The 22,168-nt window shown below is 38.6% G+C and overlaps 2 protein-coding genes across 3 annotated transcripts; one reads left to right on the top strand and one right to left on the bottom strand.

Annotated features, from left to right (window-relative positions):
* The first annotated feature begins 672 nt into the window (after nucleotides 1-672).
* Nucleotides 673-10,372, top strand: LOC129281742 (oxytocin receptor-like). 2 transcript variants are annotated; one of them, XR_010296522.1, is made up of 4 exons: nucleotides 721-1,750; nucleotides 5,737-5,890; nucleotides 6,387-6,933; nucleotides 7,118-10,372. XR_010296522.1 is itself a non-coding variant. In XM_054917657.2 (3 exons), the coding sequence occupies exons 1-3, from the start codon at nucleotides 1,032-1,034 to the stop codon at nucleotides 6,723-6,725; spliced, it is 1,212 nt and encodes a 403-aa protein (XP_054773632.2). In that variant the 5' UTR covers nucleotides 673-1,031; the 3' UTR covers nucleotides 6,726-10,372. The 2 variants fall into 2 exon arrangements, 1 of the variants encoding a protein (XP_054773632.2); XM_054917657.2 differs by having other exon boundaries at nucleotides 673-1,750; nucleotides 6,387-10,372.
* A 250-nt stretch (nucleotides 10,373-10,622) lies between these two features.
* Nucleotides 10,623-20,337, bottom strand: LOC129281291 (S-crystallin SL11-like). The gene is made up of 5 exons (XM_054917231.2): nucleotides 20,067-20,337; nucleotides 15,348-15,443; nucleotides 14,910-15,025; nucleotides 13,417-13,518; nucleotides 10,623-12,290 (listed from the first exon to the last, which is right to left on the bottom strand). The coding sequence occupies exons 1-5, from the start codon at nucleotides 20,206-20,208 to the stop codon at nucleotides 12,126-12,128; spliced, it is 621 nt and encodes a 206-aa protein (XP_054773206.2). The 5' UTR covers nucleotides 20,209-20,337; the 3' UTR covers nucleotides 10,623-12,125.
* Nucleotides 20,338-22,168: the final 1,831 nt, after the last annotated feature.

Raw genomic sequence — 22,168 nt, 5'->3', positions numbered from 1 at the left:
TTCACATTGAATGCAAAACGCGATTTATTTACAAAAAAAATGCGTCGTATCGGATCGCACAATGTGCACTGGGTTAAACACCATCTCCGTAACTTTTTTTCCTTTTTTAATTCAAAATTACCGTTTCAGAACTTGGCTTTACAAATCTGATATTATAATGTTGTTATGCAGATTATATTCTGGAATTTTCAGCCCATTTCATTCTTGAGAAGAGGTTTTATATATAAGCAAGACAAAATACTCAGATGTTCTATTTTGATCAGGCAGAATACAGTTTGATGTATTAACCGGTATTTTCATCCAGTATAATGTATAGAACACGTATCCTTCACATCTTAATCGTTTTTAGGCACACACGTCCCTATAATCTAGTAATGAATTACATGTAGAATCGCTCGTTATATTCATTATAAATAGATCAATGCCCCCTCCCTAGAATTGAAGCCGATTCCATCTTGAATCAATTAAGGCATTTATAATAAGAATGGCTTATGCATCATATTGTTGCCATCTCTCAAGTGGCCAATAATGATGTTTCATAAGAAGGCCTTTACAATTCTCCTTTGAAGGACTGAGGACTACTTTGTCAATTCTAGCCAATCAGAGTCTCTAACTATGCGTACTTTGAGTATTGGGAGCACTCCTGAGAATATCACCCTTTCCGTCTTCAATGCAATCCTGAAGAATATACAAATACAGTTACACAAACGAAACCGGATCTAAGCCGACTTAATATGCCATTCGAAGTAACATCGTAGCTTTGGTCGGTTTTGAGTCTTTGTGTCGTAGGTGTAACTGCCTACGAAAATTGCCTCGACGACGAGGTATGCATCCGCTCCTGTCATTTACCCATGAAGGCATCGCCTGATGCACAGTGCGTGGGGTTGTTGTCCGACTTCTAAGATTGAGTGTAAGCAGACAATTTTTTTTCATAAACCATTGTGTCCCGATTTCCACGATTGAAAGTGATACAAAAATATGAAACACGACCCTAGAAGTCAAGTGCATACAACATAGACATTAATTTCAACATGCATACCTTCCTCCTCGTTGCGTTTGGGTTCGTGATGCCTTTTCTAGGTGTCTTTGGGAACGGTCTAATCCTGATCGTCTTCGCGCGGCAGAAGAGAAAGAACGTAGTCGACATCACCCTCCTCTTCATGGCGGTGGTCGACTTCTCGGTGTCCTGCTTTCACATCCTGAAGACGATCAGCTTCAAGTACGGCACCAACGACTTCACCTGTCAGTTGACCATCATGACAGCTCGGGCCGGTATCTTTGCGTCGGTGTTCTTCACCATCGCCCTTGCCGCCTACCGGTATAGGGCCATTTGCCATCCGTTTCGCCGACCGGTAAGTCTAAGAGTCGGGACCCTGGTGTCCGTGGCATCAATCACGGTCTCGGTAATCATCAACATCCCCGCTTTCTTCATCGTGGACGCTCTGCCTCTCCGGACAGGCCTCCTGACCTGCGTCATTGTTGATAGGTCATCCTGGATGGAAGTCGCCTTCTCGGCACTGTCTTTGCTGCTCTTCACTGCGGCAGTTCTCGTTTCCACCGTCCTGTACTCACTGTTGTACAGAGCCATTCGGAAGCAGCAGGCAGTCAGGAAAAACTTGCTTGGCGGGAGAGGACGCTTCAAAGCAGCTCAGAACCAAACCAAGCCAAACAAGCCACCAACCGATGGCTCAGATGCCAGTAGCCAAGGTGTTCAGTCAGCACCAAGTAACCTGAGCACTACCATGATTGGGTAAGTACAGAAAACGATCTGTATTACCTTTCGTATCTATTAGATATCATGTTGTACAAGGAAGTAATTGTTAGGCCTTGTCTTAACACAAAATCGTATGCAAAGATTTTTGTTAGGGCCTAACGGAGCCAACAAAGAAATTATAATGATAAAGGGTATGACTATTTATCATATTTGACTACAATCCGACGTATTTATACTCGGTGCCGCTTTTCTGATGGCAACAATGGTGGTGGCCATTTCATTAATAGATAGTTTCACTGAGCAACGTACGAAGGATTCAATGATAAAGTAAATGTATGGTCAAATGCCCGTAGAAATAATGACAATGAACAATGTAGAAAGTCTTGGTCGAAAAATAATGAACCGGACCAGCAATTGCGTCCTAGGGTGGAGAAACACATACGCCGAAAGTGGGCTGAAGCCGGCGTCGGAGGCGGCTCGAATGCTATGCATCACCTCCCTTTTGATGTGGTTTGAAGACGGCGTCAGCCCTGCAATTGGTTATGTGTATCATCCCCAAAGTGGACTCACGCCGACTTGACCACTGAACTATAGAAACAATTGTCATTATAGCTAACGAACAATTTTTTAAAAAAATGAGAATTTTCGCAACACTACACAGACGCTTTCTGGAACGTTGAGAATCTATCGTCAAAAAGCGTTCATGACAAATCACCCTTTGTCGAAAAAAGTTGAATCAAACGACATAATTATTTGCAATTTTTCGTCAGCTCCTAACCTTCAGACGATCTGCTGTCCCGGTTCATCAATTTTCGACAAAGACCTCTAAGCTCTTCATTGTGAGTTGACATTCATGTTCACAAAATTTTGTCGCATCGTGCAACTTCCTAAAATCCTATACTATCTGATCGGGCTAGCGATTCATTAATTGATTTATATCATTTAGCTTTATCATTACATTGGTAAACGTGTATTTTTGGAAGAGGCATAATCTAAGCATAATTGATAACGCGAATACTCAAATACAATCAGGGGCCGCGGAACAGTTTTAAAAGGGGGAGGGGCTGAGCCAAAAGTGGCGTGGGGGGGGGGGGGGAGCTGGCCATGTAAAAATCACAACTAGGTGGTAATTTTACGTTCTTGTCCCCGGTTTTTGAAAAAAAAATGGGGGATAAAGTCCCCTTCCCCCGTTCCGGGCTGCCCGACAATAGCTCAATAATGTCAGTATAGCTTTGTAAAACTACAACGCGGTCGTAATAAACGCAACAAAAATAATTCCTAGTTCTCCCTCTTTGAAAATATATTTATTTTTTTTCTTCAAAATAAAGATTGAGGAAAATATTTTGGCAAAATGGATTATGCTCTCTCATGGACTAGCGTTTGTCTGAAAATCCTATTGATCAGTTAGGGAATGCATGAAGGAGTTTTTTTTCCGTCAGCTTTGAAAGTCACGCGTCTCATTATAAAAAATGTCATTTCTAAATTGTGATAATTTTACATGTTTGAAAAACGTTGTGAGGATACTTTTTTTCTCTGAAATATCTTATTTTTCTTCCACGATTTCAATGGAAGCTACATCTTTAAAATGGGGAAATGGTGAATATTCTTAATTTCGAAATTCATAAGTTGTCAAAGCTGAGTATCACACCCCCCTTAAAAAAAGAAAAAAAGTCCTGTGACTTTTAAAAAGTGACATTTTTTCGTCTTTAGAGTGTACTAATTCAACCGCATAGCCATGTTTGTATTCTTGGAAGGGGAGATAGTGAGCGCGCGAAGCGCTCTCCCTTGGGGATGTGTGCAGGGAGGAAGAGTTTTCACTCACCCTTAAGAAGCACGGAGCTTTTGACGTTTCACTAAAGTTTTATAAAAAGAAGACGTTTCTCACGTGTCTTGTACCTTTATTTTCTCCTATTCATATGATTTCCTGTGATTATAAAACTTAATTACGAAATACCGTGAATGCACAATAAGAGGGGAAATAGACGGAATAAGGGGAAATAAATTCCCACGTTAAGAGCGGATCGAGCGGATTTTATCAGTTTATTTTCAAAGGAAAATGATTTCTCACATTATTGGACTAAAATTCGATGCCTACTTTGGTATGATCAAGAAACTTGATAGCAAGGAAATCTAGGTAAATTAAACATCTTTAAAACTACGATACAGGCAGGATAGTACGGTTTCCGTATGATTTCGGTAAAAAACAAACTATTGCTATACCCCAGAGTTCTGAAAATTCAAGCGGATATTTCATCAATTTTATGCAAATAAAGTCTCATAAATGTTCAACCAAAAATATTTCTAGGTCATTATCCTACTCTCGTTCCATTTTATATTTTCTAAGATCAGAAAACTTGACTTTATACGAGAAATACCATCATATTAATTTTTTTTTTTTTACGAAGCTTGTGCAGTGCCTGTGTGTCAGGGTGCGTATGTGCATGTGCTTATGTTTACGTAGATGAAAATATATCATGCTTTGTTTAAATATTGAAATTTAAAAAAGGTAAAGTATATTTCAATAATCTAAAAATATATACAACTTATCCTATCGAATTATTACATGTTGAGCGGAATAAAATTCGTTATGCCCAGACATGACTCCATAATTATTATCTGATATATAGGTCTTTTTTGAGTGACCTTTAAAACTCATACATTAGATTATAAGATGACAGCTATTTATAATTTCTCAGGAACTGAATCTAAATAAAGAATGTACATTAAGCATACAACAAAAGAGAGTCTTAAGTTTTTCTACACATAATACTGTATGATAGAATTAAAGAAGTTGGTATAAGAATTCATTTTCATGCATTCGCCTATAGGCGGATCGAGGGGCCCGCCCCCCCTATTGCCGGAGCAAAAAACAAGAAAAAAAGGGGGAAAGAAAGAGAAAAAGAAAAGAAGGGTTATCCGTCCGACAGCCCGATTTCCATTCCTGCGATAACGAAAGAATCATTTTGCAATAAATATCTCAGCTGCATTTTTTTGGTCTCGCCTGCATAGGAGAGCGAGACTATATAGGCGCCGCTTTTCCGACAGCGGCGGTGACGATGGCGTCGTAAAAGAAATCTTAACCGACGTTAAGTTTTTGAAATGTCATCATATGGACCTAGTTCATGAAACTTGAATATAAGAATAATCAAGTATTACTAAACATCCTGCCTGTGTTTCAATTCACATGACCAAGGTCAAAGGTCATTTAGGGTCAATGAACTTAGACTATGTTTGGGGAATCAACATCAAAATCTTAACCGAGGTTAAGTTTTTGAAATATCGTCATAACTTTGAAAATTTATGGAACTAGTTCATGAATCTTGGACAATGGTGTATCACTAAACATCATGCATGAGTTTCAATTCACATGACAAAGGTCATTTAGGGTCAATGAACTTAGACCATGTTGGGGAATCAACATCAAAATCTTAACCAAGGTTAAGTTTTTGAAATACCGTCATAACTTTGAAAATTTATGGAACTAGTTAATGGATCTTGGACATAAGGGTACTGGTGTATCACTAAACATCCTGCCTGGGTTTTGGGTCACATGACCAAGGTCAAAGGTCATTAAGGGTCAACGAACTTTGGCCATGTTGGGGTATTTGTTGAATTGCCGTCATAACTTGAAAGTTTATGGATCTAGTTCATGAAACTTAAGTAATCAAGTATCATTGAACATCTTGCATGAAGTTTGGGTTACATGATCAAGGTCATTACGGGTCAATGAACATTGTATGTTATTATCATGTGAATGGTGTTTTTGTGAATAATTATTCAATAGTTGTTTTTAAAGTCAGCACTGCTTTTATATTGTATCGCGTAATGCAAGCGAGACTGCCAGAGGCATTCCACTTGTTTTTATTTATGTTATGTTTTCTAATTGACCAGCTGCAAAGCTACAATTTTATTCACATAATGTATCGAGTCGAATGACTCTCCTCTCACTAATAATTGCTGATTAACAAATTATAAGCGTTGGATTAATACTATTCAAACAATTTTTTTTTCTAAATATGTAGGTTAGACGCCATTCAGGAGGCCACCCCAAATGACGTCACATCCGCTGAGTCTAATATCAACACCGTTGTCATGGTTGCAGACAACGAGATACATACCACAAATGCGAATGAGGACCAATTCGGCAAAGATGGCCATTCTAAAGAACAAGATATGGTAAGGATTTGGATGTTCGCTATTCATAATATGATTGGTTATACGTGCATATTACGGGCTACCGCTATTCATAACATTTCATCAGGGTCAATCAATGGACATCGATGATCACTGCCTTCTTGGTTGGAGCCAAAGGACCCCACGAAAGAAAACAACTAGATAATATTATAATAGCATAAAGATCAAACTATGGATTGAGACGAAAAAAACCCCCAAAGATCCCTATATACATTTTTTTTCTTCAAATTTGTATTTTCCTTTATTCACTTAATTAGTTTGTTTCTTTGTTTCTTTTTTGAAATTTCATATTATTCCCTTTTCATGTTAGTTATATATATCATTATTATCGCAAAATTGATTGGTTGGTTGATTAATTTTTTTTGTGGGGGTGTTAATTGAAACAGAAAGTATCATATTTTTTTCAAGGTCTTAACTTATTATAATCATATCGTGTATACCTATCAAACCATTGTACACCTCCCAATCCCCTGATCAGGAGAATGGCGATGACCCTTCCGCTACCGAACAAGCCAAGACCGTTGAACCCAGACTCAAGGTGGATAAAAAATCGGCCCAGCCGGAAGACAAGGGGCACCACGTGACTCGACTTCTCTTTATCATCACCGTCATCTTTTTGGTGACTTGGTTCCCGAGCATCGCTTACGAGTACCTGCCGACGAACCTGACGATGAGCCGGGAACACACACTCAGTTCCGCCACCCTCCTGCTTGTCCAACTCAAGCTGTCGAACCATTTCATCAACGTTTTCGTTTACCTCGCCGTCAACGCCAGGTTTCGTCGGCAGGTTCGCGAACTGTTTTGTTGTTGTGGATAGAGTGAGACATAGATAAAAAGATGTGGGCGAGAGAGAGAGAAGAAAAAAGATGGAAAGCTATTTTTATTTTTATTTTTTATCTTTATTATTGAAAATCTTGCACCTGTATGTGATAAATACTGATAAACACATTTATTATGCGCCATCTATCTAGTAAACTATTCCGAGGCGCAAATAAATACGAAGCATTCGTATCTAAATATAGCCTGTAATCTAGGCGGAGGCTGCAGTTATTGTCTTTGCTGTTTTAATATGCTGAACGTAAGCGATACGTCTGATCTGGCGAACACTACGCATTGTGGCTGCGTTAGCTAACGCAGCCACAATGCGTAGTCTTTGCCAGATCAGACATATCGCTTGCGTTCAGCATAACAGCAAGGAATAAACTGCAGCCTCCCCCTAGATTATAGGCTAATCTAAATAAGGATATCTGATATGCGTTGTCCACTTATTCTCATGTGTTCTTATTCTAATTGTACACACACATAAACACACACACCCCTTTTCTTTGATAATTTACTGAGAATTTCGGTCGAATCGACTGTTATGTTTACCAAATGAAAATTTGATATATTTTGAATCGGCTTAGACCACTCAGCCACGACGCGCCGTGCCGCGCCACCATGTTCTTTCGTCAGCGATACTAAAGAACATGTTGAAAGGATCGACCAAGTGGCCGAGGGATCTATTCTAAGGTGCCTAACTATGATATGGAAAGTCGGAAAGTCTGGGCTTCGATCCCCGGACGCCACACCTATGCCCGTGAGCAAGGCTGTTTTTAATCCACTATGATCTAACTTGCTATACGCATTCTTGGTAATTGCACTTGTTAGAAAATTTTATCAATTTAATGATCGTTGTAATAATTTGTATTAAAATTTCATTGATATTAAGCACAGGTGTCTTGAATAAAAAAACAAGGTAACTTTTTTGAGAGAATAAATTTCATGTTTTAATTTGTTTAATTTTGTTTTATTGAAACCAATAATTGAAATACACGAAAACTTGGTTTGAAGTAATTGATTACTAGTCATAAACATTGGATTCATCGTGTCATGAATCTACCCGCGACGAAATTATCCCCCACTTCCCCTTATCTGTACTTATCCCCTTTCTTTCTTTCTTTTTTTCTTTCTCTTTCTCTCTCGCTCTTTTTCTCTCAATCTTCCATTCCATTAACGGTCCGCTTGAAAATCAACTAATACCTACTAGGGGTAAACAGGATTTATAATTATTTTGATTATCATGTTATTGTTATTAACATAGTTCCTCTTAAATTTAATTCACGATGTAAATAATTCATGTGCATATCCCGCACTCACTTTTAAACATCTTAGATTAAAATATAAAAGGGTAGGGGAAATTGAATTAGAATCACATATATGATTCCAAAATATCACCCCAACGCACATGTAAATTTATATATATGAATCGTAATGTAACTTCTACCAGATTATGTTTCTATTACATTTAGGATCGCGTTACTGAGAAATATATTTAGCGGTTTAGAGCCACTTGGTATACTAGCAGGTGTCCGTTGCAGAAAGAGTTGCGTGTAAACGCAACTCGAAAAAAAAAATCGATTGCAAGTCCCAAAATGCGCTCTGTTGATTGGTTGAAAATCAAGTTGCGCATGATTTTCAGAGTTGCGATTGATTGCAACTCCTTCTGCAACGGGCCCCAGCTGGTCTAATTATCAGATCGGCTATTCGGGAATTTTCTTGCAGCTACGTGGCAAAGGGCAATCAAGAAGTCTTTGTCGAAAGTTAGTGGATCCAAACAGCATTTTCGTCATGGACACTGGACAAACGACATACTTGCATTTTTTTTCGTCAGCTTCGAAGCTGGGACGAGATGCTGTTCCGGTTCACAAATTTTCGACAAAGACCTCCCAGCCTTCATCGTTATTCGTTTAGCATTTTCAGCGAAAACGTTCAGCTTCGCGGTGCAAACACCCATTATGGTTAAATCATGGACCTATGAAGAGATGGACATTCATCGCTTAGATAATGAATTCACTAACAGGTGACTGTAATTGTCATCTAAATAACATTCTCTTCATACTAGTCTTCTTTGGTCCTATGATCGTCACCGTGAGAACGGACTGAAGCAGTTCGCGATTGGACATTTATATTTCACAAATTATATGCGCAGTTGATAACAAATCAATGAAATAATGGAAAATCGATGAGCAGTTTTTGTTTACCTTTGGTAATTTTAGTTTCATGTGTATTATTTGGGGAAATGTCTGCACATTTTAACATAGAGGCAATATTGTGATTGATTGTTTACCATTTAAAATTCAATTTTCCCAAGTTTCTCCATTATATTTCAGATTCTAGTATACGTGGCACATAACATGTATAGATCGTGTATCTCTCAATGTTATTCAGGTTCTTGTGTGTGAGCGGTAGTTAGCGGATCGGAAAATATCATATTTTATATCATATAAATCGTCTGCTTCTCAAGTTTGCTGCTCCATATATGAAGCATGTTGACTGAAAGGCAAATGCTGAAACAGGGTATCAGTCAACAAAAATCAAGACCGGGAAACTGTTCCGTCGTTGAGTGATCAAATACACTTGGTAGTCATGGTCATTGTTATTGTTACAATACCTGTATGTTCTCATTAAGATGCGCATGACCAGGCGACGGTGACTATCATTGGATCAAAGAAATGCTCGCGTTAATCGTCCATCTTTTCATAGGTCCATGGTTAAATCCACTCGATCTACTTTCAATTTCGCCTGATTACATTTCGGTCCAATCATCAACTTGGTCAATACTCACTTGGTCTAGCTGCCATTCTAGTCTAATGACCAGATTTTAAAATTTTCACTTCGTCTTCTTATAATTTTACACTAATTCAGTGTTCCAGTATGTCCAAGAATCCAAGATGGCTTCCGAAAATGGAGTCTAAAATTGCTAAAGTTGCTGGTGCGAAAGCTCACCATGGTTAAATCCACTCCATCTACTTTCAATTTCGTCTGATTACATTTCGGTCCAATCATCAACCTGGTCAATTAATACTCACTTGGTCTAGCTGTCATTTAGTCTAATGAAAAGATTTTTAAATTTTCACTTCGTCTTATCATTTTACACTTTGTCAACGACCTGAGGAGTCAGCGCTTATGGTTTGGCTCATCAAGATTCCCGGAATCAATTTAATTAGTTCTATTCCGATTTCAATGAAATAGTTAGTATATCTCTCTTTGTATTATGCATGTGTAGGACTGTTATTTTGACATTTGGTTTCTTTAATAGTTATTTATAGTTCAAGCTTTGGTATTTAGTTCAGCTTTGTTTACATTCTTGATGCTTATGTTGTCATCCATTTACATTTGACTTTTAACCTGCTTCTCCTGTCATTCCTTTCCTATTCAGATGTGTTCATTCATTACATTCTCACATCTGAATCTTTTGTTCAACATTCTTATGTAATCATCTCAACATCTTATTCGTCTCCATCCCCTATCTCTTATTGGTTATTTTTATGAATTAGACTTTTCCACTTTCAGTTGGCTTCTCCATTCTCTGTATTTTTATTGGTTGATTTTGTGTAATTTAAATATATGCTAATTTTGAAATGCAATTATGAGTTTTACTGAGGCAAGGAAGCCCAGCAAATAAAACAGTGCACTACCAGACTTCATCGAGTTAAGTTCAATTTGTTCCTGTGTCTTCATAGTTAAGTTCCATCTTTTCCTCTCCGTTTGCTTCCGTTTGATGTGTGACTGAGCTTCTGTTCCTTCTTCAGTTAAACATGTATTTCCCCCTTAAGACTTGTATTATTTTCAACCCCACACATGTTTATTGGTATCTCCAGCGTGTGCACGTTTGCTTGGTTACGGAAAGAAAAATCACACTTAATCATTCACAAACTTAGACAAATTTGTTTGATTTTATGAGTTGTTTTATTACTTTAATAGCAGTTTTGTGTAAAATAACTACTCCTCTTTTTCTTTCTCGCTTTCCCGATATTTCTGTACATCAATTTACACATCATGAACAATTACCTCTACTTCTGCAGTGGTTTCACCTTGGAGAATTCACGAGGCTAAACAAGAGACAATCTTAAGGAAACCCTGTCATAGTGAACAAACAATTTGCGACCGGAGGCCCTTAACACAATGCTTAGCAATGATAGTAAGACATTTTTCTACGATTGACAATCAAACGTTAAAATGGGACCCTGTATGCGTTCCAGTTGGGTGTTTCATAAAGTTGTTCGTAAGTTAAGAGCGACTTTAAGAACGACTGGTGATCCTTTCTCACGCGTCGAATAATCACAGATGAACATTTAACGGTGAATGTCATTTACCACAAGAAAGGATCACCAGACGTTCTTCAAGTCACTCTTAACTTACGAACAGCTTCATGAAACGGCCCCCTGGGACCTTTTGCTCAAAGAGCTTCGTTCAACCGTAACTGAACAAAACCAATCACAAGTCCCTGATACTCGCATTTATTCTGTTGAAAATCAAGTTGCGATTGATATCGGGCACCTGTGCAAATTTTTTTGAAAAACTATTTCCGGGCAGTGAATTACCGTGTTTACACTTAATCGGCTTTTAAATCGGCTCGCGGTTCTGAACCGCGAGCCGATGCAGCATCGGCTTTTTCATAGCGTGTAAACGCGATTATAAAACTTGCATCGGCTCGCGGTTCAGAACCGGCAATTTGCACCACCAAAGTAGTAGGTTCTGAACCGCGAGCCGATGCAGAATCGGTTTTTTTACTACGTGTAAACAGAAAGCCGATTCTGCATCGGCAATTGGTGCGCATTTCAATTACTTTACCATCGTGACGTAATTGTAAGCGCACTGATCCAGCGTCGTCTTTATTATGACGTATATTGTTGGTGTGCGTATCATTTCAGGTTTTTGCCACGCGAGCCGATTCTGCACCGCGAGCTGTAACAGCGTGTAAACGCGATGCAAGATAAACCAAAAGCCGATTCTGCATCGGCTTTTTGGTTCTGAACCAAAAGCCGATCAGCCGGTCAGTAATCAATTCACCAAAAGTAATAAAGATACCCTAGGTCAAAGACCTGGGTGATTTATAATCATAATTATAATAATGATAATGATGGCAACAGTAATTTCACTATCATCATTATCATAATTACTATTACTCCTTTTATGATTCTTATATTTTCATTATTAGTTCTATAATTATTATTATTATTGTTATCGTTATTATTAACATAAAAAGGATGTTAATTATTACAATAACAATAACAATGATAACTGGACTATTAGTAATAATCAAATAGTTTTGACACAAATTGGAAATATAGTGGTATAAACAGCATCAATAACAATCAAAATGAATTTTCTAACTTTGTCTAGGTCTTATAGTGCATATATTACATTCCCTAAGTGAAGTCTTTGTGCGAATTTAAAGATTGGTTTCTGGTCGCTTTTCCAGCCACGCTTTAATCTTAGGCTCGGCTCTCACGCGGTCATTGAACTTCTTCAAGGCCGGATACATATCTGCTACGTTAGGCATGCTCTTAAAAATTGCTTCGGTCATAGTGAAGACTGCTATGTCAGCGAGGGTTACCTGTAGTGAATTTTGAAACAAAAGATAAGAATGTAAAATAGTTCACTATGACGAAAAGATTATTGTGAAAATACATGACAACATCAAAATCCATCAAAGGTTAAGAAAGTTCTTAGTATTTACGTTTTTGATTTATGACGTCATAATATCATATGAGCAGCTGTCCCATATTCCATGCGTTAATTTCAATTATTTTTAATATCTAATGATGACTTTTTTTCTTTAAGGAGCGGGTGCGAAATCATTTGATTCAATGAAGTAACAATAAGAACCATTTTCATTTTTTAGGAAATGGCATTTAATCATTTTTTTGTTCCTTTTTTACTAAAACGATACATGGGGAAGCTGCTCGCATATGACGTCACAAATAAAGAAAATCAAATTCTAATAGCCATTGTTTTATCCTTGATGGATTTTCCTCTAACATCCAATATTGTATAAAATAAATTACTGGTACTTTCACAACAAAATTATTTGTAGGGCGAACTTCCCCTTTAAAGGCAAATAGACAGAGATATCGATATTGATCTATTTCCCCATTAGAAAACCACTTTCTGGTAACCTCTAAAGAACCGTTTCTTTATAATTCTGCATCAACAAAATGAATATTATTAAACAGCATTATTGTTTTGTTTCTTTGATTTTGTATGAAAATATATTGAAAAAAAAAACATTGCTAATACAAAAATAATAGGAGTAGTAGTAGAAGTATATAGGAGAAGTAGTAGTAGTAGCAGCAGCAGCAGCAGCAGAAGGAGCAGCGGCAGTAGTAGTAGTAGAAGTAGTAGTACCAGTATTACCAGTATTGGTAGAGGTATAGCAGTAGTAGCAGCAGAATAGTAGTAGTAGTAGTAGTTCCAGTAGTAGCAGTATTAGTAGTAGTATTAGTATTAGTAGTAGTAGTAGTAGTAGTAGGAGTAGTAGTAGAAGTAGAAGTAGTAGTAGTAGAAGTAGTACAGTAGTACTAGTAGCAGCAGTAGTATAATAGCAACAGCAGCAGCAGTAGTAGTAGTAGAAAATGTAGTTGTAATAGAAGAAGTATTATTATTATTATTATTAGTAGTAGTAGTAGTATCGGTAGTTGTAGTAGTAGTATCAGTAGTAGTAGTTGCTATATATGACTGACCTTGTCTCCAACGAATAATCCACTTCCTTTCTCCAATTTCTTCGACATGGCTGTCAGGATAGTTACCGAGTCCTTCTCTACAAAACTCTTTCCAAGCTCGGCCTGTTTTAACAGTAGAGATATACATTGAATTTCAACTGACATCACTGAAATCCTACAAATTCGATAATATGAATGAGATTATATAACAATTTTGATAGATCCAAACAGAGACGTGGGAACGCGTTTCCACAGGAGGTGCTGGTTTGAATTTGACATTCAAGCAAAAAAAGTTTTTACTACAAAATGTATGTCATTTTGGTCAAGACACCCTCCCCCAAAAATGGGGGGGGGGGGGTCGTTACAAAACGAAGGTTATTTTGGTTCAATTTCTGCTATTTATCATCCCCAGCATCCCCGCTTCCCAGGGCCATGCAACCAACGTTGTAGACATCAGAGAGCACCATTATAAATCAGTCGGTTTAAACTTCTGAAGGTTTCCATGATGAAGAAGAATAGTGTAGTAGGTTTCACGGTACACCATGTATATTCATTGGGCAAAGTTGGTCCTGAAAAGGACCACTGAGATTGGGTGGTCCTTTTCAGTACCAACACTTGCCCAAGAAAGATACATGGTGTACCGTGAAACTACTACACTAAATCTGTCGGTTTCACTCAAGTACCACGCCCCAATTAGGTGTAAAATTTACACCTGAAGGTTGAATATACCACCAAATCGATTGGCGTTGAACGAACAAAATCTAACACTATTATAAAGAGGTTGCCTCGTAGTGGTGCAGTTTAATAACACGTCTTTGCTTTTGGTTCTCAGATACTTCTTAAGTTTGGGAAACAATTGAGTTTTTTTTTTCAGTACAATGCCTTTTTTTCTTGCTAAGATGGTGAAATATTCAACTTAATAACCTTGTCATGTCGACATCGCAACATAGATTATGTTGCCATGTCGACTAAAAAAGTTACAGGTAGACACCGTGAGATACGCTGTCTTGGCAAGTCGACTTATATAAAGTTGCAAGTCGATCGGATAGGTTAGGCCTGTCTAGGCAAATCGACTTTTATGTTACAAATCTACATGACAAGATAATGCATCTCATCATGTTGACATATAAGTTGTCGACTTGGCAAGATGACGTATCTACCCATGTCATCATGTAAATTTATATCATTCAACACGACAAGATATATCGTCCTCCCATCAAGTACCAGACACTTTAAAGCGTCCATAATTTAAGCCACTCGGTAGAGTGGATCTATAAGGTTTAGGAGGGTAACCCCATCCCCTTCTTGCCCCCCTAAAAGGAAAGAAAGTTCGGGATGGAAGAAGAGTGACTGATCTACGGGAAGAGGGGGGGGGGGGTTAGGTCACATTACGTCGCAGCTCATTGTCATGGTCTAACCAACTAGTCAACGGTGACTGTCAACCCCCCTCTCTCTTAGCTAAAAAAAAATAGATTCGCCATTGCCACTTAGTTTGTTTGAAAGTGGGAACTGACCTTCTTTGCTTCGTCCTTCTCAAAGTACATCTTCATAAAGCTGGTTAAGATATCAACCACGCATTCACACGTCACATCGATGCGGGCAGTCTCTTCTGCAGTCTTCCCGTACATATCTGAAAGATTAATCGACGATTCTGATTGGTTAATAGTTGCTACCGTGCAATACAATCAGATGAAATGGTGAGAACACACAACAATATAATTATGACACCAGCCGGGTAAGGAGCCAAACCTTCTAAGAGGTATATGACGTATATGGGGGAAGCAAAGCGTGTTTGCCCCAAAAAAATTGTAATTTTTTTTAAATCAAAGCTTTATAAGCTTCCATCTTTACGGTGGTTTGTGACACGATCTTGGTTTTAATGCAACGTTTCGGTTCTTATTAGACAGCGTATTTAAATATCCTCTAAGATATAAAAGGTTAAATGTCTTTACCGAATTTCCTTGCGAGGTATCTCTCGATGGCATGACTCTGTGGCATTGGTGGGTGACCTTCAACGATAAGCACAGGCAACTGACCAAGAGGACATTCTGTAAGGCGAAACAGAGCGATATCAGGAGAAAGAAATCGTTATTACGGTCATCTAAAAAATATAAAACGATTATATAATTTGTCATCTCTTATCGGGTCCCTTCATACATATACTAGTGAGAGGTACAAGCTCAGGCTTTGGTGTTAAAAGACTCCAGGGGCCCCGTTTTACAAATAGTTACAATTGATCTGATCAACCTCAACTATATGGAAATCGATCAATGTCATAATTTTTTCAACAGAAAATTTGCACAATGTCTTTTGTAAACAAAGAGGAGCACACAGAATTTGTTAATATAACAATAATTAATCGGTAACGGAAATAATCTGTTTTCTCACGATGCGGCAAACTGAAATTGCAGTGATACAACATATTATTTCCTTTACCGTTTCTATACTACCACGATGATCAACATCTTCCGTACTATTAACAATTAATGTATGAGCATACATCTTCATCTAGAAAACATTTTGAATGAACAGGCATTTTAAATGTGTTGGCGTTGATGGCTTTCAATGCTTGTAGTTAATCGGATCAATCATAACGTTTTGCAAAACGGGACCCAGATCTTTTAGCAGTGCCTTGCTCTGGTAGGATGGGGCGGACCAAAAGGTGGTGCATTGTCTGATCCTCCCTGCGTCGAATGCAAAATATCCTTTCCTATTGCGGCATCATTTCTGCACGCGCTCTAAAAAGTTTTACTCAATATTGGGTAGAATTGGAACATGCATGTTTGTTGGGTAAAAAGATACCAAATATTTTGTAAATTTTACGCAATGTTGCGTTGAAATTTACCCTTCAAACATGCATTTTGCCCAATACTGAGGGAAAAAATTACCCAGCTAACATGCATGTTCCCTTTCTACCCAATATTGGGTAAAGTTTTACTCTCTGTTTTTAGAGTGCACTGACTTTGCATCGTCCTGCTCCAGTCCATATATAGGCGGTCAGACACGACCAGATGGGCCATTTTGATCCTCACTTGAACCTGGAAGTAGTGAATCACTTTACTTGGTCCGTACTATCACTCCGTCTTTCGTTCTCATCAAGTCGGCTTGACGAGATCCATGATCTTCTTTTCTTTCTGCTGCTCAGCATCAAGTCAACTTAACGAGAAGAAAGCTCTTGCATATAATTATGACATAATAAAACTTCTTTTGTCAAAATATAGGGGAGGTTAGAAGTCAAGGTTACTAGCTTGTCTAGCTTTGTTCCTAGCTTGCATCCGTACGGGCTGTGAAGGGGGAAACCCTGTTTCAGTCCCAGGAGCAAGTGGCTTCGGCCACTGGCTATATTTGGTTTCGGTTGATTGCCCATTTCATCTAATTACCATTGTCACATTTTTTAATTATGGTTTATTATGTGGCAGTCATGGGCCACTTTTCATCATTTTATGATGGCAACATCAGGCTCAAAGAACAATCTAAAAAAATCATGAAATTTAACCTGTTATTTTGATAATCTTTCAATATTTTGTTTTGCTGTTGTGTTAAAGCTGTCCTCATCTATGTAGGCATACTGCCATGACTGCCTAGAGAGTGTGACAATGTAAAAATTGAAGAAAAAAAATCAGGACTTTTTAATGAAAATTATATATCCATCATTCTTTGGCCCAAAACCCCATACTCATCATTCCCATAAAGACATTTTTCTGTTATTTTTTGGGCAATGAACCAGAAAGTCAAATCATTAGTTTAGGATTATATAGGCCTGTAACAATGGAGTTTATTTGCCCACCGAAAACAAATGTGGCTGCTTTGTCAAGGTTTATTTCTTCCTTGCTCGCATGAAGTCCCTTTCCTTTCTTTATTCGTTCGTATGTGAATATTCATTTTTTGCTGAATCATGCATGCCATGTACAGAAAGTACTATATTCTAAACTGCACTACCTTACCCCCCCCCCAAAAAAAAAGGCAAGTGTCAAGACAGACATTATACATGAAGCAAAAAAAAGCAAAAAAAAACCAACAACACATAAATGACTTGATATTTTAAACATGCCACCTGACACTATATTATAAAGTAGTGTTATAAAACCTCACACCTTAAACACCATGTTAAAAAAAAGACAAAAACCCAGATTGGAGGATGCAGGACTGACCAGATAAATGGGCGCAAGGAGCACACCTTTCTTTACACAAATGTGACAAGCAAATTGGCGGACCAAGTCATCACTCCAATAGCCCCCCCCCCCCCCCTGCAAACGACCATGAAGGGGGGGTTGCATACCTCCCCAAAATTTGGGGAAAATTTCACTTTTTTTCGCTGAAAATTTTCACAAAATTTTCCAAAAGTGTTCATGAATCCTTAATTTCACCTTAGAAAATGCAAAAACGCCCCAATTAGAAACTCGGTCGGTTCGCTCCCTTGCATTCGAATTTCTTAGATATTTTTTTACTTTTCCTTCAGCCACACCCCTGGATATGGCCCTGGATATCAAGGTGCATGCATTGTGGAACAAATTCAAAGTCCTCTTTTCATCATTAAACCTTTGACCGATATTAATTTGAGCAAACAGGGAGACGTGCTTCACTTTAAAAAGTAAACAAAAAGAAAATCCTTGTACATACACATAATTTTATGACAAGATCGGCATATGTCATGGTTGACATGACAACTTCGGAGCACGGAGGTGTGGGGGCCGGGTGGGGTGTATGCTGACTTGGTGGGTAAACTGCCCCGATTCGTCTATTGAAAATTCGTCCACTCATCACATGGTCTACCTTCGTTAGTCTAATGCCATTCCGTCCTTGTACATTTCGTCTAACAACCATTTGGTCCAATAATCACTTCGTCTAATCACCAGTTCATCTATGACCATTTCGTCTAAATACCCAGTTGGTCTTATACCCATTTTCTTTTCATTTGTTTCACCCAATTAACACTTATTCAATTAGACCAAATGCTTTATGGACTAAATGGTTATTGGACCAACTGCTTATTAGACAAAATGGTGAGTGGACGAAATGGCAATTAGACCCTTTGGATAGTGTACTAATTGATGGAAGACCAAATGATAGTAGATGAGTTGGTAATTAGACGAATTGGCATTTGACCAATTGAAAATAAAACGCTCGGTGGGATGTGAGTACGTGTGTTTTTGTGTGAGTGTGTGGAGGGTTTTGTCTGATAACTACATGAAGCCCGACTCACACTATGCGATTCGTTGCGATCCGATTTAAAAAAAAATCATAATAGCATTTGACATGAACATTCCAACCGATAAATTTTAGCGATCCGAGGTCAAAATAGAAAATTCAATGTAGTTCGAGCCTCAATATAGGAAAAAAGAGCAAATTCAATTCCAAATCGTAATGACGTCATCATCGGCTGCGACTTGAAGCCGATTTGGACTTAACTCCGAAACAGGGGCTTGCCACAAAGCAAACTTATGGTTTAATTATTTCTAACATTATGCCGAACTTCAAATAAAGTAATTAAAAAATAATGTCGTATCGGATCGCACAATGTGAGACGGGCTTAAGAGAGAGTGAGAGAGAGAGAGAGAGAGAGGGGGGTCAATCCTACACCCATCCACGAATGGCGCCTCCGTTTAAAAATCGTGAAGGGTTACCTGGAATACTGAAAAAAAAACCACAGATGGCATTTGGACAATGATTTGATTTAGCGATGTCTATATTAATCTAGAATAAAGGGTATCATTATTTTATAATCAATACTGTGGTATTGCCGACATATTGCTAATTTAGACACATAATTATACTGAAATATATATGTATTTTTGAATGGTTATCAAGACCGCTTTTTTTATCTTGCTGTTAAAACCATGATAACGGAACTAGAACCCTCGCCCTCAAACACATGCCTATATTCAGTGCCCATTTATCGTTTATATGTTTGTATATAATATAGACCCACTCGATCTCGACCCCTCTTTCCGCCAACTTTCCTTGCAAAATGCAAAGTCCAACTTGTAATCGCTGATTAACACAAGTGGGGAATCATGAGCGCATATCAAATAACACTGATGAGATGATAACTCTATATAATGGATGTTTAATAGATGTTTGCGTCCCCCCTTCTTCTGGGATTTCCGCCCATGTGTTACACATTAATATACATCCCAATGAAAACGGATGGATACTGATACGTCAAACTAAATTAGACTATAGGTGACCATTAATATCTTTTGGGGTGTTGCAAGAAACTTGCGATCAATTGCAAATCTATTTTTGGTCCCTAAATCAGTCATATGTCTTGTAGTTAATTGCAAATTAGTGATTGACTGCTAATCTTCTCCTTGAAAAAAGAAGATTAATCTGATTTGCTACAGCTAACGTTGATCTATCAGTTGTAAAATTGGAACATAATATTTGCAATTGATCGCAAATATGTTCTTGCAACACTCCCTTTGTGTTGTATTTTTTTAATGTCCCCTTTTCTTTCTCACCTTTCTCCTTCCTTTTCTTCGTTTCACCTCTTTGTTTCTTTTGTTCACTACTCTACTGGAAATATCATAAATTCGGTCATTAACCTGCAAGCCCCCCCCCCCCCCCCCCTCCCTCCTGCCCTGTGGACATTTTCTTTCCATCTTCAGTCATTTGAAAGTTATTCTTTGATGCGGAAACTGATTGATATGATCATGAAATTATGCACTTACTTGTTGGGTCGCCTTTCATGGCCTTGAATTCATCCGACGTCACACGGCAGTCCTCGTAGTCGACTCCGGCCTGGGCGAAGAGAAGTCGGGCGATCTCGGCACGACCACGGACATTGAAGTAGACGAGCTTGTACTGAGGCATGATGGCGCGGTATGCGATGTCGACGGTGATACGAGGTACGGAGCGTTGGGAAAACCCGTGTTACCTTGATGTTGGTCGGCAGGCGGAGTGAACAGTTATTCAGTGCGCTCGGTTTTTCTTGACTAATTTAAGCATATTTGTTTTTACTTTGTTTGAGATCGTGTGTGCTAATAAAGGATTTGTGCGTGTTAGTTAAAAGGGGGCGTGGTGGAGCTTTGGTTACCCTAAGATACATGCTGGGAGATGGGCTTAAGTTAGGAAGAAGCTAAGAAATAAAATTTTTAAAAAAATGGAGATGTGAGAGGCGGGTAAAGAAGATGTGTGCACCGAATATGTATGTGTAAAAGTAACAAACAATCTGAATCTGAATAGTTGGGTCAGCAAAATGTCGTTGGGCGACACATCCACACAGCAAAAACTGTGGTGTTAACCGGTGCACATAGAGGACCACACCAGTTATTTTACACCGGTGTTGAATTGGTGGTGTTAGTTTTACACCTATAGGTGTCATTACAACACCTTTGGTTGTTACATTTACACGCTTTGGTGTTATTTTTAATCTCTATGGTGTAATTTTAACACCTCACGGTGTGGTCCTCTATTAACACCAACTGGTGTCGGTTTTAACACCGCAGTTTTTACAGTGTGCACGCTAACTTTGTGAAGAGAGTAGCGCAACGTGTGTGGAATGACTTTTATTGAAGTTGTTTCAGTTTTAATTTAAATGACTCGAGGGAGGGGCAATTTACAATCGAGGAGGGGAGGTTATTCCAGTCCTTTATCGTGCTTAACCTGGGGGAATTTTTGGTTATTCCCCCTTGTGTGTCTTGTCGGTGTTCCGTTGGACGAACTCATTTATCTTGATATTGACGAGACCGGTTTTCATTTTGTAAAGCATAAGTTCTTTCTCCTTGTCTGGAGAGATTCCCAACCAAGATCACTAAGTGCTTTATACCTTGGTCACATTTGCTCTACGGCGGCCGTACGGCGAGTCGAAAACAGCCGTTTTAACATTTTGTTATACATTTATACATAGGTGGTTTGAATCGAAATTAATAAAACGGCTGTTTTCGACTCGCCGTACGGCCGCCGTAGAGCAAATGTGACCAAGGTGTAGTGACAGAGCCCTCCTCTCTATGATAGTTACCGGTACAAGATCTGGCAGCTTGTCGTTGAACTCTTTCTAATGATTGGATATTTGACTTGGTGGAAGGGTCCCAAGCAGCTGCTGCATACTCTAGCAGTGGTCTCACCAGCATCAGGTAAGCTGTGGCTTTGGTTTCTTAACACAAAGGTGTTGTAGTAGCATGCATGGGTGTTGAACTATTAAACACCACAAATCTAACACCGGAGTACAATGATTGTATGGTCTTCTATGTATAACAGTTAAACACCACATATTTTGTAATGTTATGTTCTACACCCTTACCTTCGTTGCCTCGTCTTTCTCGAAAGAGACCTTGATATATTTGGTAAACATATCCGCCACACAATCGGTGAGGACATCAACGGTCGTCTCCTCATTGACATTCTTGCCATACATCCCTATCATACAGAAAGAATGCAGGTATAATCAATCATTGTACTACTACTACTACTACTGCTGCTGCTACTACTACTTCTACGACTTCTACTACTACTATTACTACTACTACTACTACTATACTACTACTACTACTACTACTACTACTACTGCTTCTTCTTCTTCTACTACTACTACTCCTACTACTTCTACTACTACGACTTCTACTACTACCATTACTACTCGTAGGCGGATCCAGGGGGGGGGGGGGCGAGGCCCCCCCCCCCCCTATTGGCGGAGCAAAAAAAGAAAAAGGAGGAAAGAAAGAATGGAGGAAAGAAAGAAAAAAAAAGAAAAAGAAGGGGAAAGAAAGGAGGAAAAAAGAAGAGCGAAATAAGAGGAGTGAGACGAGTGAATAAAATAACGTCAGGGGAAGAC

Source organism: Lytechinus pictus, chromosome 18 (genome assembly GCF_037042905.1).
Source record: "Lytechinus pictus isolate F3 Inbred chromosome 18, Lp3.0, whole genome shotgun sequence".
NCBI classification, from domain to species: Eukaryota; Metazoa; Echinodermata; class Echinoidea; order Temnopleuroida; family Toxopneustidae; genus Lytechinus; species Lytechinus pictus.
This window is presented reverse-complemented; position numbering and strand designations above follow the sequence as displayed.

What these genes read in the sequence shown, in the direction of transcription:
- LOC129281742 (XM_054917657.2), top strand. Translation starts at nt 1,032, where the DNA reads ATGCATACCTTCCTCCTCGTTGCGTTTGGGTTCGTGATGCCTTTTCTA. An exon ending in CTGAGCACTACCATGATTGG is followed by an intron (nt 1,751 to 5,736) that starts GTAAGTACAGAA and finishes CTAAATATGTAG; the next exon opens with GTTAGACGCCATTCAGGAGG. An exon ending in ATTCTAAAGAACAAGATATG is followed by an intron (nt 5,891 to 6,386) that starts GTAAGGATTTGG and finishes TCCCCTGATCAG; the next exon opens with GAGAATGGCGATGACCCTTC.
- LOC129281291 (XM_054917231.2), bottom strand. Translation starts at nt 20,208, where the DNA reads ATGCCTCAGTACAAGCTCGTCTACTTCAATGTCCGTGGTCGTGCCGAG. An exon ending in ATACCTCGCAAGGAAATTCG is followed by an intron (nt 15,026 to 15,347) that starts GTAAAGACATTT and finishes TTAATCTTTCAG; the next exon opens with ATATGTACGGGAAGACTGCA. An exon ending in GATTATTCGTTGGAGACAAG is followed by an intron (nt 12,291 to 13,416) that starts GTCAGTCATATA and finishes AATTCACTACAG; the next exon opens with GTAACCCTCGCTGACATAGC.